General features: G+C 45.9%; 1 protein-coding gene across 9 annotated transcripts in view; it reads right to left on the bottom strand.

Moving 5' to 3' along the window:
* The window catches only part of Tmem164 (transmembrane protein 164), a 167686-nt gene that overhangs the window by 24086 nt on the left and 124742 nt on the right, over positions 1 to 18858 (bottom strand). For all 9 annotated transcript variants that reach the window (XM_028876970.2, XM_028876964.1, XM_028876965.2 and 6 more), the window contains one exon: positions 13477 to 13555. In XM_028876970.2, the coding sequence (XP_028732803.1) occupies positions 13477 to 13555 (79 nt within the window). The remainder of the gene's footprint in view (positions 1 to 13476; positions 13556 to 18858) is intronic.

Here is an 18858-nt window from a genome sequence, read left to right as displayed (position 1 = left end):
GGAAGTGGACGCAAGCTCCCACCCCTAACCCTGAAGCTATCTCCAGTTAATCACTGCTCACAAAGGAAAAATGAGATTTCTCCAATGGAGTCTCACTGGGAACACAAACCACACTTAAGGACAGGCCCTATGCCCACAAGTAGAGGGCCAACACAAAACAAGCTCAATGGGTTTTTTGGAGTTTTTTTTGTCTCCTAATGCCTTGTTTGGGCGTGTTTTAAACTTGCTTAAGTCTTTTGCTCACATATTATGGTATGTATGTGTTTGTTTTCTAATGAGAGAAAGAGAGGGTATGGATTTGGGTGTGTGAGGATGGGGGGGGGATTTTCTAGGAGTTGGGAGAGGGTAAAGTGTGATCAGAATATACTGCATTAAAAAAATCTTATTTCCCATAAAATTAAAAAAAAGGCAAGTATTGTGGCAGGCATGCGTTTATAATTTCAGGTGGAGAGAGATGACCCCCTGCATCATACTGGCCACCCAGCCATGCCTGCTCAATAAGTGTCAGGCCAATGAGGGAGCCTTGCTCCAAAACAAGTGGATGGTGCCCGAGGAACAACACTAGAGACTGACTTCCGGTCTACACACGTGCCCCCACACAAGCACAGACACACACGTGAACAAGTGGATGGTGCCTGAGGAACAACACTAGAGACTGACTTCCGGTCTACACACGTGCCCCCACACAAGCACAGACACACACGTGAACATACACACAAAACAACTGTATGGACGGTCTTCAAAGAACCTGGACTCCTCTTCCGCACTCCTCATTCACCTGGTCCTCTCGGCATCATCATTTCTAATTCACCAGCAAGCCCACGTCATAACTTCATGATTCACCGAGTCCCGCTTCTCGGCAATGCTTCCAAAGTTCTCTCACACCGCTGACCTTACCATGGGATTTGAAGACACCCAGAGAAGAGGAAACGCCAAGGTAGCACTGACGGGCAACGTCTCCCATCGGTTCTGCGATGCCCACGGGCCCTCACCCCTGGCACACACATCTTCCGCTCGTCTCCAGAGGCCCGATCTTGTACTTCTCAGATCCCACGTGGTTTGGCTACTGCTATTCAAGTGGAACTTGCTACTCTTTTCACTTCTGGACAACTCAACTGTCCTCCTGTTGCTCTGACCATTCCTGCAGTCTCCCAACAGCCCTTTCCTCTGTCCGTCCACCTTCTGCAGGTCGCTTTACTCCAAGCGTTTTGTTTTCCAGGTTCCCTGACCTCACCAGCTACCTGGCTACCTTGGACCAACTCAACAATTACAAAGCTTCTATCACTGCTTCTATGCCGATGATACTGACGTCTACTACCCCTTCCCAGAATTCCCCCAAATAGCTCCAGACCTTTCTATTCTACTGTCTCCTGGACAACTCAGCCGGAATAGGTTAGAAGCACCTCAAGCTCAATCATCTCCTCCCTGCTCCAGATGGAACACTTGTCCCCTACATTCATGTTGAAACCTCACTGCCAATGGCGTGACGCCAGAAGGCGGGGAAGTAGACGGTAGAACCCTTATGAACAGGATCACTGTCCTTACAAAATAGGCTGCAGAGGACCTGTTCATCGGGGCACATGCATGAATGTAGACAGACATAGGTCCCCATGAAGAAAGGGCCCTTACCAGACACTACATCTGCTGGGACCTGGATCTTGGGCTTCTCAGCCTCCAGAATGGAACCATAAATTTCCGATATTTATAATATATTTAATACCTGGCATTTTTGTTACAGTAGTCAGAAAAAAAAAATCACTTCCTAAAATATGCTCCTTTCTGTGCCTTTTCTCCCACCCTGTCACCTCAACCCAAATCCTAGAGGGCTTGTGGACTTCACTGTCTCCCTGGCTCCCACAGCAATTCAATTACAAAATGATTATTACCCTAATCAATGTTTAGTATTCATTCAGTGATTTAAAATCAAACAAATATCCAAACTTAACTTGCTCTCCTGAGATTAAAAATGTGTGACTGCTGCCACCTGGTGGTGAAATACAGATAAACATCCGCTAGCTGTGCAATCAAGGTCAATGGACATCTTAAAAGTGCAAGGAAAAAGGCACATAAAGGAAAACGTAGGCTGGAGAGATGGCTCTGTGGTGAGGAGCACATACTGCTCTTCCTGACACTTAGTTCAATTCCCAGCACTCACATCAGGAGGCTTACAATAGCCTGGAACCCCAGTTCCACGGGGATCTCACACCTCTGTCCCCTGTGGGCACTTGCATTCATGTGTACATAGCTCCCCCACACACATACATATAATTAAAATAATAAAAAGAAATCTTTTTTAAAAGAAGCAGAATGGTGGTGGCGCACGCCTTTAATCTCATCACTCAGGCAGAGGCAGGCGGACCTCTGTGAGTTCAAGGCCAGCCTGGGCTACAGAGTGAGATCCAGGACAGCCAGGGCGATGTTGTTTGGAAAAACAAACAACAGAAAGGAAAATGTGCTTTCCAGCTGCCTCAGTGAGAGACACCTCCAGAAAAAAGGCAGCAGCCTTGAGCTAATTTACAAAGAAGGGCCTGGAGCCCGCCAGGGAAACATTGGTGTGTGTGTGTGTGTGTGTGTGTGTGTGTGTGTACAGCAGATTGGTTGTTTCAAAAGGACTAAGTAATAGGGTCAGAGTCTGAGTGATTGTAAGTGATCTTTAATGCCACATGAAGGAACGGGCATGTTAAAAAAAAAAAACGTAGGTGAGTGACAAGCAGCGGACAAAATCTAATAGATCGGCTCTTTTAGACAGCTTGTTCTGATGCTGTGAGGGACAGAGTTGGTGGAGGGCAGGAAGGGTACAGAGGAGGTAAGGATGCGAGTGAGAAAACAAAAGTAACCCCCATCTTCGAGAATGAGCAACTATACTAGGCTGGAGGCCGGGGGAGGGGGTGGGTGGGGGGGTGCCAGCACTGCTAAGGGTTTGAAGTGCAAACTTCTGAACTGGTGGTCAGTGGAGAAGATAAGCAATGGAGGGGACTGAACTGGAGGAAACGGAGGACGGCAAGGAAGGAGGGCCAAGTTGGGAGAAGGCTCTAAAAATGAGGAGTTTGTGCACCGCCTGGCCCCTCCACAGACACCTCGCCTCTGGCGTGGGGTAAAGCAGAGCAGCCCAAGTAGCTAGAGCTCTCAGGCAGAGCGGGAGAGCCAGGTAATAGGAGCATCTGGCCCTGGGGAGAAATCAGCATCTCAAAGAGAGGAGCAGAAGCCGCTAAATCCACTGCTAATCATGCAATCTGTCCATACAGGGCTCTGTGGCTTTAGAATTGATCAAGGCATAATCCTCACCCCCAGAGCCCACAGTCTAGTCAGAAGACACAGATGTAAATTCATAAGAGGCAAGGGAATAGTGGTGAATAATAATAATAACAGTAGGAAATCACCAGACGCCGGTCTATGACTTGGCAAGCACATCGGCTCCGGTGATCTTCATGACAATCACGAAGGCAGGTCCTAGTACTACGCCAGCTTGCAAAGTGACAAACAGACAGAGACCTCAAAGCACTAACCCCTATGCCAGAGCCCATTAGCAACTGGCAATATCCATTTTTGAACCCAGCGATTCCTTGGTGTGTGGAAGCCAGCCTGCCTGCCCCTTTTCAAGTCCCGGAATAAACTCCATAAAAAGTACTCCTCAGTTTTTGGTACCGTGGACGGTTGCGGCAGTTGAAGAAACATAAGTATTCCTTCCTCTCAGAGTACACACACACACACACACACACACACACACACACACACACACACACATATGGTGGGTCTTGAGCAGCCAGGCAGGTCTGGGGCGAGACTCACTATGTACCCAAGGATGACCTGGAACATCTTAACCTCCTGCTTTCACCACCCAAGTGCTGGGATTACACACATGTGGTATTGGAGTCTGAGCCCAGGGCTTCATATAATGGTAGGCCAAGTCCTCTATCAACTGAGCTACAGCCACAGCCTTGAATAAAAATGTTACGCATAGGACATAGAGAAGTACAAAAGGAACCAATCATATTACAATCTGGTTATCGAAAGATTTTCAGATAGCAAATATGCAAAGTTTTAGGCACTGATAAATATGAATGCTTTTCTTAGCTATCTGCAGCAAACAGTAACACAAGAGAAGATCTGTGGTTTACATTAAGGAAAATAAGTTTGAGTGCTGTAGGTTTAACTGGAGTTTGCTGCTGATATTCAATAACTCACTGAAACACTTCATTTCACTTGGAGTTAATCCAGATGATATAGCTGGGTTTTTTTTTTTTTTGTTTTGTTTTTAATTCAAGGTCATGGGCCCCAGGTGTGTGAGGCTCCCGTAAGTCTAGTGGCGGTGTGGAGATGAAATGAGATCAAGATTCTACAAGCCAAAGTAAAACAAAAGTGTGTGGCCCCCAGACAACAACAGTCAGCTTAGATGACACACACCTTCCCTTAGGCATATGTGTGTACGTGCAATGTGGGGCAGGGGGTCCTGTCCCTCATTCACTCCACTCTCGAACCAATAACAAAAGAAAAACCTCCCTGTACTTCAGGGGCCCCAGATGTAAAAAGACACCGCGAGCCACCTGCTCAGCAGCCCTGCAGCAAGAGGGGAGCAGGAGGGAAGGAGGCAGTCGAGGGAGGGGGGCCTGGGGTTTCAGTCGGTGCTTCCTGGAGAAGGCTGCAGCTGAGGGGGGTTTAGAGAAAACAATGTTGTCTGGGCCCGGGGCTGGCAGGGAGAAGGCCATTCTCAGCAGAAGCTGCACACAGACATGAATGGGAAGCTCAGGGCGCACAAAGGATCCTGGGATGGCCAAGCCTTAGACGGCGAGGAAGGGGCTGAAACAGATGTGGTAGAGAAAACTTAGAGGCCAGGTTACATGGGGACCACTGAAAGTTTCTAAACAGGGGAACACTCGAGAAGTGCCCCTGGAATCCAGTAGAATGGAGAGTTAAGGTGAAGGGGAACCACTGGGAGCCAACTGTCACCACTGAAGAAGGTGATGAGCCGCAAGGCTGACCCCAAGGAGTGGCTCTAGAGAAAGCAGGAACTGCTATGATTATTTTAATGATAGCTAGTATTAATCCTTCATTATACCTAATTTATACATGAAAACATCACCAGAGGGAAAAAACACAGTACATACAAGTTTTGGTGCTACTTCAAGTTCCAGGCACCCACTGGGAGCCTTGGACTGTACTTCCACAGATAAATAAGAGAGGGTTACTATATGTTTATAGGTCACCACAGAGGAGGAAAGGCCTTCTTAACGCAACTCAAAAGCCAGAGGCCATGGAATTAAAGACAGACAACTTAAAATCACATAGAAATTCTGCCCGATCAAAATCAAGCACAAATAAGATCAAAAGATAACAAAGCCTGGCACCATGTCTGCTATTCATATGTAAAGAGCTATTGGGATTCAATGTATTTAAGGACTGACAGAATAGAAAAAATGAGCACATAGGAGAAGTACAGAGTTCAAAGAAGGGGAATCAAATGCAATCCCAAACATATGTAAGAAGGGACTGGGAGTGTGGCTTAGTGGTAAGTGTTGGTCTAGCATACATAAGGCCCTGGGTTCCATCCCTAGCAAGGAGAGAAAGGTGAGCAGACTGAACCTGTTCAGCTGCACGCAAAGAAAAAGAAACTGAGAAGAAAATTGCACTACTATACTATTTTGGTTTGGGTTTTGCTTTTCACCCACCAGATCGGCAAAAATACAAAAGGTGGAAAAACACTGTCCTGGTAAATCTGTGTGCAAACAACCCACAGGCACGTCAGTCAATAAACTGTGGTCCACTCCTGTAAGCCCATGTCACCGTTTAAAGAGAAGAGGCCTCCACCCACAGCCTCGTGTTCAAACGATGCCTCTGCCCTTGACCCAGCATCCACTTCTTCAGTGGATGATAACAGGGACACCTCCCTACAAGTGTTGTGATGAAATGAGGCAACGCTTGAAGGAATCCCGGCATTAGCTGTGCTAGAGAAAGGACTGTCATTCTCCCACCAGATTCTACCACCGCTGTTACGGAATAGTAGGCCGCCATAGAAAGCAAAGGGAAAGAAAAATACCTGTGGGCCTAGCTGAAACAGTTCTCCAAGCTAAAGCACAGCCACAGCCACACCAGCGACAGCGACAGCGACAGCAGACATACTGGTTTGGCCTATTTGTCTTAAGACAGGGTAAAATCATTTTTTTCACTTCCTTGTATAGTTATCCCATGATATCCAAGAGGCTTGGTTCCAGGAACCCACAGAGATACCAAAATAAGCACTGCTCCAGATGATTATACAAAATAGAACAGTGTTTACACATAACATACACAAACCTTCCACATAATTTAAATCATCTCTCGATAATTTACAATACCCGAAGCTGTATAAACATTATATTAAACGTTGTTATACTATATTGTTTAGGGAACAATAATGAGAAAAAAGTCTGTACATGTTCAGTGCAGACAATTTAAAAAAAATACTTTCAAATACAGTTTGACTGAACCCAGGGATGTGGAAGAAACAGAACTCGGGGCTGCCAACCTGAGGACCTGAGTTTGATCCTCAGACCCAACCCCCAGTTTGGTGGAAGGAAAAAACCATATCCAGCAGGTTGTCTTCTGACCTCCACATGCATGCTGTGACACACATGCATGCGCATCAATAAAGAAATAAATATGGGCTAGAGAGATGACTCAATGGTTAAGAGCACTGACTGTTCTTCCAGAGGTCTTGAGTTCAATTCCCAGCAACCACATGGTGGCTCACAACCATCTAGAATGAGATCTGGTGCCTTCTTCTGGTCATACATGCTGTATACAAAATAAATAAATAAATCTTAAAAAAAAAAAGAAAGAAACGTAATAGAACCTGTGGGTGCAGAAGGTCAACTACATGAAAGGAAACCATGGAGGGATATGCAAAAACCTAAAGTAGTTGCTACCTGTATAGTGCGGGCAGGAATAGCATGAATGGAACAGGATTAGAAAGGTCATTTTTAATAATACCAGTTTTTGTATTTCAACTATTAAACTAAGGTTTGTAGATTTTATAAATGAACTTGAATCTGGCGACAAAATCAATGTGTATAATAAGCCAGCATTATGGTCCTTCTTAAAACTTTCACTGCCTCCCGGTGTTGTATAAACAACCTGAAAAAAAAAAAAACACAAAACACACACACAAAAAAAAAAAAAAAAAAAAACAAAAAAACCATGGCCAACCTCTAATGGTTCACAAAGCCTTTTATTCCTGACCCACCTGCTGCTTGGCTCCACTGCCACCCGCCTTCTCCGTCACTCTCACCCTTGCCCCAATGCTATTGTACATGCATGACATTTTGTCCAGCTACAAGAGTTCACGGCCTCTACAGCTTTATGTGCTCTGCAAACTCCCACTTAGCCTTCCGATCACCATTTAAGTGTTACTTCCTAAGGAGAACGCTCTCCCCCCTCCTGAGCCCCCAGACAAGGTCAGCTTGCTTTGTCCTATGCTCTCGTAAGCGAGAGCCCCCTTTCTTTACAGTACTCATCTCCGTTTTACCCTATTTCTGTAACAGATTCATTTATCTCTGGGCACCGCACCTGCTCACCAATGCGGAGTAGGAAGAGGGACTGTCTGAGGTTTGCTCACTAGCACACCCTAGTGGCCAGTGAGGAGACTGACAGAAAGAAAGCATTTTATATAGAGTAGATGAATGAATGAATGGGTAGATGCGACCCTAGGGACAAGGCTCTTCCTAGATTGTACCTTGAGTGACTTTGTGATGCCACTAGGTAATGTCAGAAAAACAGAAATGCTGGAGGGGAAGTGAAAAGGGTAAAATCATAATCAGGCTGAAGCAGGTGTGCTGGGGACACTCGGCAAGAGCTGGTGATGAGTTTTAAAAAATAAGCCTCGTGACCCACCGGCAAGATGGCTCAGCAGGGAAAATGCTTCCCCTACAGGACTCACAGTCTGAGTTCAATGCCTGGAAGCCTCATAAAGCTGGAAGAAGAGAAGCAACTCCTGAAAACTATTCTCTTGCCTACACATGCACATACTTCCCACCCCCAATACATGTCTCTCCCTCTCCCTCCACACAAACACAAATAGAATGATGATGATGATAACAGTAACAATAACAAACAACTTTTCAGTCCCGTGAATCAGGACTTTAGGTAGTGGCAGCAGGCGGCCTCACACTGACTGACAGTTAAGCTACAAAAATCCACAAAATGGTGGCAGAATCTTGAAGAGGGAATGTGCCTGGAACAGACCTCTTGGGAAACAGACATCCCAGAGGATTACAGACCAGGGCCTTGGGAAGGACGCTGTGAAAGCATATCAGTGAGGAGAGCAGGCCGGAAGAAAGGGAGACTTGGGAAGGGCAACCCCAGGGCCGTCCAAAAGGATGCAGTCAACAGCGCCCAGTGCACCAGGCTTCCTGGTAGATAAAGACTGGTTATTAGGGTTAGTCAGACGGGGGTTGTTGGCGGCCTTTGGCATTTCTGTGAAGATCCTGGTAAAAGAGGGAATGTCGGACTGCACTGTGGTAAGAAATAATGGAGAAGGCAGACTCCGAGAGAACGGATGTATGTATTCTACAAAGTTCCTGAGCTGATTTCTAGTTGTAAATCATTTCCAATCCTGAGATATATTTCAAGTGTTGAAAAACAGCCAGGAAATGAATGCTATGCTTTAATGAACATTATGTGGATTTCCTTAAGAATAATATTTTATTTTTTATAAAGTCAGTAGATTCAGGGACATATATTACATTCAGAGTAATAGATGTTCATATGAAGAAGGCAAAAAAATCACCATACCTAAAGAAGTAAACATTTGGAAATATTATTTACATCATGCCATCCTCAGTCTTTTGATATCGTGGCCTCTACAAAATTCACGCTAGAGAGCCGAGTCTCTCTCTCTCTCTCTCTCTCTCTCTCTCTCTCTCTCTCTCTCTCTCTCTCTCTCTCTCTCACACACACACACACACACACACACACACACACACACACACCACTTCATAATATTTTAAGTAAGCTTATGATTCTGTGCTGAGCTGTACTCATAATTATGCTTGGACTGGACAAGTCTAAATTTTTTTAGATGCTTGAGAAGAAGGAAAAGGCAAAGACAGAACTGTGCTGGGTTTAACTGTTTGAAAAACCAGTTTTTTTTTTTTAAAGCAAGCAAGAACGAAGGAAGGAAAAAGGAAACACAGTTTGGGCGGTGGTGGTGCGTGCCTTTAATGCCAGCAGAGGAAGGTGTGTCTCTGCAATCAAGGCCAGCCTGTTCTACAGAGTTCCAGGACAGCCAGGGCCATACAGAGAAACCCTGTCTCGAAAAGCCAAAACCAAAACCAACCACCCCAAAAAAGAACCGAAGAAATGAGGTTTCCCCACGAGGCCAAAAGGTGTGACTGGCCACTATCAGGACGACCTCTTCTTCTGAGATGGAAGGCGGAACATGAACATATGAAGCAGTGTGGTGTGGGTAAAGAAGCTGAAGAAGTGGAGAGAAGTATTAGAGAATTGCCCTGTATTAACTTCTGTGTTCTCAGTCACAGGCGCGGGCAGCATTTTGAGCATACAAAGAATAGGATGTTTGAATATAGTAGGCAGGACACTAGAAGAGGGCGGGAAGGTTTCTACATGACTTCCAAGAGCAATGTGTGGAGAAAGAACTGAGCAGTGGTGTTGACTGGAAATTATAATAGGGCCTGGGAAGCCTCAGTGCCCTTCACCAGAATCACTGGATTTTCTCCTCTAGGCTAAGACCGGGCACACTACAAAGGAACTGGAAACTGCTCCCAGTTACAGGGAACAGGGGGACAGAAAACTCTCAGGAGCTTGGGAAAGGAAAATTCCAGTAAGGGATCATGGTGGTACAAGCTAAGTGGGAAGACACGAAGCTGGAAAGAGTGACGTTACCCACCAAAGAGATGGACGTAGCAGTTTATTATCTCAAACAGAGCGGTCTCGGGGAAAGCAAGACCCTGGTAGCTAAAGAGAAGGGAATGTGGAAGGCAGTGCAACTTACCAGGCCCAAACCATGAGAAGGTAGGGGTGCAACTAACATTTTCTTTGCAAGAGGTCGCTCGGAATGCTGCTAACACTGCCACGGAAAAACTATGAACCACGGGCCCCAGACTTCCGGGCACGTGAGGGAAGTGAACAGGAAAGCAGGTGAGCGCAGTGGGGAAAAGGAGAGTGGAGAAGGGCTGGGGATACAGCTCAGTTAACAGACTGCTTGCCTAGCAAGCACAAGATCCTGAGTTCGATCCTAGCACTGCATAAACCAGGCATGGTGGTATGAATAGGCGCCTCTCAGCCCCCACTCACACACAAGGTGGAGATGAGAGAATTAGAAGGAGGGGGAGGGCAGGTGACAGTGATAAAGAGAATGATAAAGGGGAAAGCATGTTCCCCTGAAGTTGCGATGGAGCAATGACCTAGAGGAGATAGTGGAGTTACCAGGGAACACACGGGGCGGGGCACACCACACTGCCTTGGGGAAAACAGAGGCGTCTTGGTTCCATAGAGAGCTGCTGGTCAGGTAGGGGCTGTTTCCAAGAAGTGCGGTTTGATTAGCATGACTCGATCCCTCTGCATCATATACGCTTCAGCATCATTCTGTACCCTATACATACGCAGAGTCAAGCATTCTGCCTTGTATGTAGCATCACGGTGTGCCCTATGTGCATATACAACTGCAATGTGGCAAGATACAATTAAAAAAACACAAGCATTAACAATAAAGGGGGGAAAATCAAAAAATGAAAAGGAAATTGAGTCCAGGAAACCAAAGGCAAAGAACTGGGAGGAAAGGAAAGAGGGAAAGGAAGAGCCAGGCTGGAGCGGGAAAAGAACATTGCGGACAAGAATGGCCATATGGCCTGTGATGATATGAAAGGCCCATGGAAAAGAGGAAGGAATGGGATTCCCACTCAATACCCTACACCCGAGCTCCAGGAACAGGAACTTTGTGCTCCTGCCAAAACTACCAAGCATTTATTTCAGGAAAATTCCTAGAGTCTTGAGGAGAACCGAAACCTGAAACTATGTTTTCTTACTTTACCAGGGACTTCGCGTCTCATCTCTCCAGACTCATGCCTCCTCCTGTAGGGGTAGAGCCCAAGGATAAGGACCAAAAGCAACGCTAGCCTAACTTGGGAAGAAATTCACGGTTTTCTCTTCATGCTCACGATTCCTAAGTGAACAGCAGATGGCAGCAAAGAGTTAGAAAAGGAGCGGAGCCCTGGAACTCTCCACCATCCTGAGAAAAGGGAAAGGACCTTCAAGTTTTATGGGTTGCTTAGATGCTCTCACCCAGACCTGGAGTGAAAGGGACATCATTCTTCCTGTCTTGCCAGCTAAATCCTCACCAAGCTCAGGTGACAATGAGGTATTAGCAATAATAGAGCATACCACCTCTTCTTACGGTCCTATTGTGCATCTCATGAGTTAGGGACCTCGGATACTAGCAGCATTTTCTCTAAGAACGTACAATTGTCTTCCTGGAAATGGTGCAGAAACAAAGATGAGTTAAGCTTTGGAAATGACATTCTGTTTCCACACTCCCCTCTGTAGCCCCCACCATGCTGTGTTGCAATGCTCTATGTCCTCCCTGGGTCCCCCATTTACAGCTACGAAGGCCTGACAGGTAGGAGATGCTCAACAAATCCACACTGAGTACATTGTTGAACTGAAGCAGAGGAGAAAGAACGCACACAGGACAGAACTTGCAGGCCGATGCGGTCAAGACAAAGACGACATCTGACCTTCTGGACAGTACGGTATGTGGGAGAAAGCCCGAGTCAAGGAAGTTTGGCTACTCTGGAGTTCTAGCTTTGTTCCTTAGAGCAACAGTTTTATCTAATGTTTCTCAGCCTTAATTTTCTTGTCCATAGGAGGGCCCATCAACAGACTATTTAAAAGTGTATGTAAACAAAACATGTACAGTATACATATTCTGCACAGAACAAGTAGTCAATAAAAAGGCAGCTGCTGTTATTATTTACTGTGGCTCTTATTACTCTTGCTAGTGTTACTGCTTCACATCAAGTGGAAGACTAAAAAGTAGAAACTGAAGACTCAGAATCCCTATTTCCTCAGCTCAGCTGCCTCAAAACACATAGAAACAGACCCAACAGAGGGCTGCAGAGAATCAACCCTGTTTAGAGGGTATGACATCCTGGGCTGTCTCTCTCCTGTCCCCTACTCCCACCGCAGAAGGAAAAGCCTTAACTACCCAGTATTTTCCATGGTAGGCCAATGTCACCCAGCTATTGGATAGCTTTTGATGGTGAGCTCAGAGTACAAAATCATTTTAATGACACGCATGTGGATTTGGCCATACTTCCAAGCACACATCTCAGAAGAAAGGAACAATTAGTTACCTATGGGCTGGGTGTTCTGGTTCCATTCAGAATACATGAACTTCTGAGATGTGACTATTATTAGACTGTTGCCTATGCCACTCAGGAAAGATGTGAGAAACAGCAGGAGTCTCCTGGATGCAGGAATGTTAGACTTCTCTGGAAGCTCAGTAGGGAAAACAATACTTTCAAATCAAACTAAAGGGAAGAGTTCTTTGACAGAGTGAGACCCCTAGTGGTATCACCGGGTTAAAGCAGCATCAAAGAACGTGGAAGCAGACCTGATGGGGCCAGGGAAGAGGAGAGATAAGTCTGAATGACAGGAGGCACCTGAGCCCACCAGTACTTCAAGAGCACCAGCTAGTGAGCTCAAGGCCCCAGGTGGCCTCGGGCCATTTTGAAAGTGATAGAAATGGACCTTTGTGGTTGGTCTCCCAGAAAAATCACAGCAACCAGGGCAGCAGCAACTGGTGGTGAGGAGAGAGGTAAACCCTCCAGTTCTAAAGGCTTTCGGGAAGCCGCAGAAGGCACAGGAACTGTCCTGTCCTTCTCTCTACAGCAGAGATCACTAGCGCTTCAGGTTCCTTCGCAGTCTGTCTCTACTAGGTCAGTGCTATCTCCTGCTTGGCTAAAGTGACATTTGTAGCCCTTTCTTTTACAGGAAGGATGATACATTCGTCTGCCGCTTTCTTCAATCCCATGATCTCCTATTCTGGGCACTTCTCACCCAGGAGCTTTTCTGGTCCTGAGACCGTGGATACAAAGGGCAAGAATTCGAAGTCTCTTGATCGGATGGAGTACTCTGAAGTGCACACTGGTGCAGGGGAGGCAGAAGCACAAGAATGACATGGTGTGCTGGGTGCCATGCAAACCCCAGGCCACCACCAAGAACCCCAAACCTAGGTTCTGGGTCAGGCAGTCAGCGGTACCATGCTCACCTACAAGGGATGCTTTGAACAGCCTCCAGACTCCTTACAGACCTCTTTCATGCCCACTACCCCAGCGCCTAGGGAACGACATTAAGCATGCTGTAGATACTCAGCCAAGCAGCACCCCCAAGATCCTGTTAGGCACCCAAGAGCGTGTGACTCCTCCAAACAGAGAGAAAGGGAAGGTGTGGAGATTCCAGAGGTGTGTGATTTGCTGGCCTTACCTCCTTTCCAAAGCAGGTATATGGGGACCACGTAGAGCATAACATGCTGGATGTAGTAAATCTCCAGTTCAAAGGGGAGCTGTGGGGAAAAGATAGAGAGACATTTCAGAACAGATGGCCTATTAGACTCTGCTAGACACCCTTAGCCTTTAGGACCCACAAGGTGGCGGCAACCTTGACATTTCATCCATTCCCCTCCCTTCACAATTCAAGGAAAAAAGAATGAAATGAATGAACTTTCTTCTCTCAATTGGCATGTTCCAAGCTGTATTTTACAAAGATGGTACAGGGAAAACACTCTACTGGAAAAAGTGCATTAAAATTGAACGGATGTTGCATATAGCAATATATCCACTCAGAGATTCACCATGAAGACCACTGGTGAATGACGACGGACTTCAGTGGTTTCTGCAAAGGCGGGAGCTACTTTAACACGGCTTATATAACGCTTTCTCCCACGTGATCTTAGCCAAAAGGCCGAGAAGAGATTACAATGCTTTCTCAAGTGTTCCTTTCAGAAAAACATATTTCTGCCAGGCAGTGGTGGCACACGCCTTTCATCCCAGTACTCGAGAAGTAGAGACAGGCAGATCTCTGTGAGTTCAAGGCCAGCCTGGTCTACAGAGTGAGTTCTGGAACAGCCAAGGCCACCAAAGAAACCCTGTCTCAAATATAAATATACATGTAATACTGCATTAAAAATAATAATACTCTGCAGAATACATTTGAAGGAACAACCTTATAGTCCCTATAGTCCCACTCCTGGAAAGCAGACAGCAGAGGATTTAAAAGTTTACTCCTCATTTGAGAAGAATATTCAATGGAGGATTTTTAAAAAAAAATTTTTAAAAGATTTATTTATTTTTATTATGTATAGTATTCTGCCTGCATGTATGCCTGCAGGCCAGAAGAGGGCACCAGATCTCATTACAGATGGTTGTGAGCCACCATGTGGCTGCTGGAATTGAACTCAGGACCTCTGGAAGAGCAGTCGGTGCTCTTAACCTCTGAGCCATCTCTCCAGCCTCAATGGAGGATTTATTAAACTCATATTCCAAATGTGAAAAAAAAAAAAGGAGTTCTAGGTGTGGACAAGTCCAGATCCAAGAATAATGAGTTTCTCCGTGGGATACTTGGGTGCTGGTTGAGGGTTTACCTTATTCTAGAGCTGGGCCAATTGTGACACAGTTTTCCAAAAAGACCTTCCTTGCCCTCCCCACATCCAACACTCTCTCACCCCTTTTCTGTCTCCCTCCAGACAGAAGTGCTGAGAGGATGAGAAAGAATATGATAAAGATATGCTGTATGAAATCCTCCAGGAATTAATTTTTTGAAAGACCAAGATGCAAAAAACAAACAAACAAACAAAAAACAAAAACAAAAGACAAAACAAAACAAAACTCAGTGCTGGACTGTCAACTCTGGAGAAAAAAGAATTTTGCCAGGCCGTTCATCTAAAGCAAATTCTCAACCCTTAGCGTACTTGTGCATGTACGCATGCGTGCGTGCATGCGTGCGTGATGTACACAGACTCCAAGGCAAGCCCCGGAGACAAGAACTCCAGGGAAGGTGTCAGATGCTTTCCTGCCCCCTTCAGTGCAAGCACAGGATCAAGACCGTGTGCTAATGAGAGGGGACGGTTAGAGGCACCCAATGCATATGAGGCCGGCCAAGGCCGCCTTGTGCCAAGAGCTGAAACCAGGACCTGGCAGCGCTCCCAGAATGGTAGCCGGGCCAGCAATGGAGCCTGGACACAGACAATGGCACTGGCTCTTGACTGCGGAATTCCACACTGAAGGAAAATTTACCAGGGGTCGAGATGATACACAGCTACTAGTTTATGCTCACAGAGGAATGTCTAAACCCAGAAAAGAAGACACGGTTCCACGCCAGTCTGTAGAACACGCTACAACTGGTTATGCCATCTGTCACACGGTATCACTAGCAGAAGGCTGGTATGGTGGCCTAAGAGGCTCCAATGTGAACCTAACTGATATGGCTAAGAATGACTATAGTGGCTTTTCAAATATTTTTATGCCATGAGCTATTCAATCTCTCACCTTTGACAAATGAGGAACCTGAGGCACAGAGGCAAAAAAAAGTGTGTGTGTGGGGGGGGGTGTGAATGAATGATTTCAATGAAGTCACCCAATACTAGACAGGGAGAAAAGTATCCCAGGAAGGTTCAGCTCTCTGGGTACAGGCACAACACGGACCACTCTCCAAAATGAGCCTGGGGCCAGGCTACTGTCCCATAGCATGGTGCACAAAGCCAGATCAAGGTCATGTGTCCAGCAGTCCCTGTGAACCACCATGCAGTTCCTCTGCCCACCTGTACCCCGTACTCAGGTGTCCACACCTCCTGCAGAGCCCCCGAGAAAGCAAAGCATCCACCTGCATGGTCTGGCAGGTGGCTGTGCACAGTAGCTTTAAGCTATGCTTTTCAAGCCTGCTTTGCCTGTTTTCTAGATTTGACTCTGCTACCTCTCCACTCTATTTCTGGCATTAATAAAATGGAAATAATTGTGGTGTTCTAAGATGGGTTCATAATTTTTTTTAAATGTAAGACTTGTATAGTGCTTCTTGTGGGCCAGGAACTACTATTATTTTAAAAAAAAATTTTCAACTATCTCCATTTTACAGATAAGAAACTGGGACTCGGAAAGGTTAGATAACTTATAGCTCATTATGGAGGCAGGATTCAAATGCATGCAGCCTGATCTCAAATAATAATCTCGGATAATCTCGGGCAATATATAGTCAGTCTTCACTCAGTATCTTTGGGGGACTGGTTCCAAGATCCAACTACCATATTCCAAAATCTGATGTTCAAGTCTCTAACAAAAAAGTAATGTAGCCCTTGTGTATAACCTATAAACATCTGCCTAGACATTTTAGGTGTAGGGGGAGTTTCTATTCCATTTTTTAATTTTACTTTTACTTTATGTGTATGGATGTTTTGCCTGCATGTATGTCTGTGCACCATGAGCATGCAGTACCCACAAAGGTCAGAAGAGGTCATATGATCCCCTGGAACTGGAGTTATATGTGGTTGTGAGTTGCCACGTGGGTTCTGGGAATTGAACTTGAGTCCTCTGGAAGAGCAATCAGTGTGCCCTTAATCACTTAACAATCTCTCCAGCTCCCTTTAATTACTAATTCCTTTATTTTATGTGTATATGTGTATGTCTGAGTGTACACGTGCAGTGCCCCAGAGGCTAGGAGGGCACCAGATCTTCTAGAAATAGAGCTACACGTGTCTATGAGTGACCCAGTATGGGTCCTGGGAATTGAACCCAGGTCCTCTGAAAGAATAACCACCGAGCCATCTCTCTAGTACCTGCCTAGATATTTTAGATCAGGTCTGGCCACACACCCCTTAAGACAATTATAAATGCAGGCCACACATGTGTAGATCACAATGTCCTGTGACAATGTCAAGAGGTTAGATACCCTTTAAGTTGTATATAGATGACTTATAATCCCTGATGTAAATGTAAATGCTGAAAAAAATTAGTTCTCATACTGTGTTGCTCAGGAAATAATAACAACAGTCTGTACATTGTTTAGGATAGACTAACACTTCCGATACATGAAATGCAGTTGGTGAATCTGTGGATGCAGAATCTGTGGATGACTAACCTGTGGCTGAAGACCTCTCCCCTGCCCTGCTCCCACTACCCCGCCCAAAGCCTGCCACACAGAAGGCGCTTATGCAGAAGCCACTGTTTTCAACTGGGGCGGTTAACAGTGGGAGGAAATATGGGCACAGCAACGGGACTAGAACATGTCCCTCTTTGTCTCTCTACATGGTTCTGTGGCCCAGCCCCTTCCTGTTCAAATGACTGGCACCTTCACAGTCTGCTCTGCCCGCTGTCACTCCAATACACGTTAGTGGCTAATCTTATCTTATAATGAAGGATTCCCTGTTCCCACCTGTTCAAATGCATGCAGTGAGGGTTGCCTTGCTCCTATTCAAGAGTTCCCTGGAATGTAATGCCACAAAGGGAGCCGAACTGAGAACAGATGCCAGACCACAAGGGCTAGGCAGGGGGAAGACATTAAGGTAGACGTGTGGGAGCATGAGGAGAGACAGGGAGAACAGAACTGAGAGCTGTAAGACCAGCAGACTACTAGAAGGAAAAAGGGCGCAAAAACCAAAACACACAACAACAATAAAGAACAGAGCCAGACGGCAGCTGAAAATCAGCACTTTCCACTTAATAGCAAATGATACACTTCTATTAAGTACTGTGTGACGTGTTAAGTAAACCTTTCTGCATTACTGTAACATTTTAATTAGTGCAAATTTCCCATGAAGTGGTTGTACATGAGGAAATGGTTAGACACATCTGACAGATAAGAAAAACTTAATGGCTCTTTTTCCACCACAAAAATCCTGGGGCTACAGCCGCGGCCTCCTGACGCTGAGGCAACTCAAGATCAAGAGCAATAAAAAGGGTTCTGAGCAAAACAGATCATTAACTTTTCTTCTCACTTCCGAGTCAAGATGATCTTTAGCATGAAAGGAAATCAGATGGGGAAATGATCTAGTCCTTTAGAGTCAGACTGTACAAAACATTAGAAATACGGAGCCTGTTCATAGGAAGGGCCACAACCTGCTCCCTCCACCTCACAAACCTGATAGTCATACCATCAGATTCTGCTGTGGAGATCAAGCATCCGCCATCCTTGGTTACTACAACCACCAAAAGGCGGCCCAGACACCCAGGTCACCTGGAAAAACCTGAGTTCCAGCTTCCCCACGTCTCTGTCCCTCTCCTCATCGGCCTCGTTTCTCAGTTTTTGAAATCCTCCTCTGTTCTCTGGGTCCCTCTGGCCATCTCGAGCACAATCCCTTCTCTTCTCACACTGTTCCCTGGACAACCCAATCCCTTCTTGTTTTAACAAGTACTTCAGTCGCTCCACGAAGATGCTGATGTCCTCACAGACCTCTCAGTTGATGGCGGTTTACCCTCCCGTCCCACTTCATGCTAGTCACGGTTCTGGTGACAGCTTCCTTCTCTAGCGGAACCTACTCCGACGTCAGTTGGAATGCGGTCTGGACTGCTAGAGAGTCGGAGAAGGCGAGAAGAGACGCAAATAATAGACAAGCGATCCACACGCATAACTAGGTTATAAAATAGGTGCAAACACACGTGTGTTGGATGAAATTCTGAAACGCACAGACCTCCTAACACCTTCTTCAAGCACGCCAAAATCACACCTTACGCCCTCCACTCTTCTGCTGATACCACCCTCTTTCAAGAAGATGGAATGGATGGAGAGTTGGAAGCTATAACTAAGAAGTAGTGGTAACACAGAGGGATAATTGCTAACACTGGGAAAGCCTAAATATATTTGTAGACTGGATGTAGATGA

The sequence above is a fragment of the Peromyscus leucopus genome, chromosome X (genome assembly GCF_004664715.2).
Source record: "Peromyscus leucopus breed LL Stock chromosome X, UCI_PerLeu_2.1, whole genome shotgun sequence".
NCBI classification, from domain to species: domain Eukaryota; kingdom Metazoa; phylum Chordata; class Mammalia; order Rodentia; family Cricetidae; genus Peromyscus; species Peromyscus leucopus.
The sequence above is the reverse complement of the archived record's forward strand: the minus strand, read 5'-3'. Positions and strand labels throughout refer to the sequence as shown.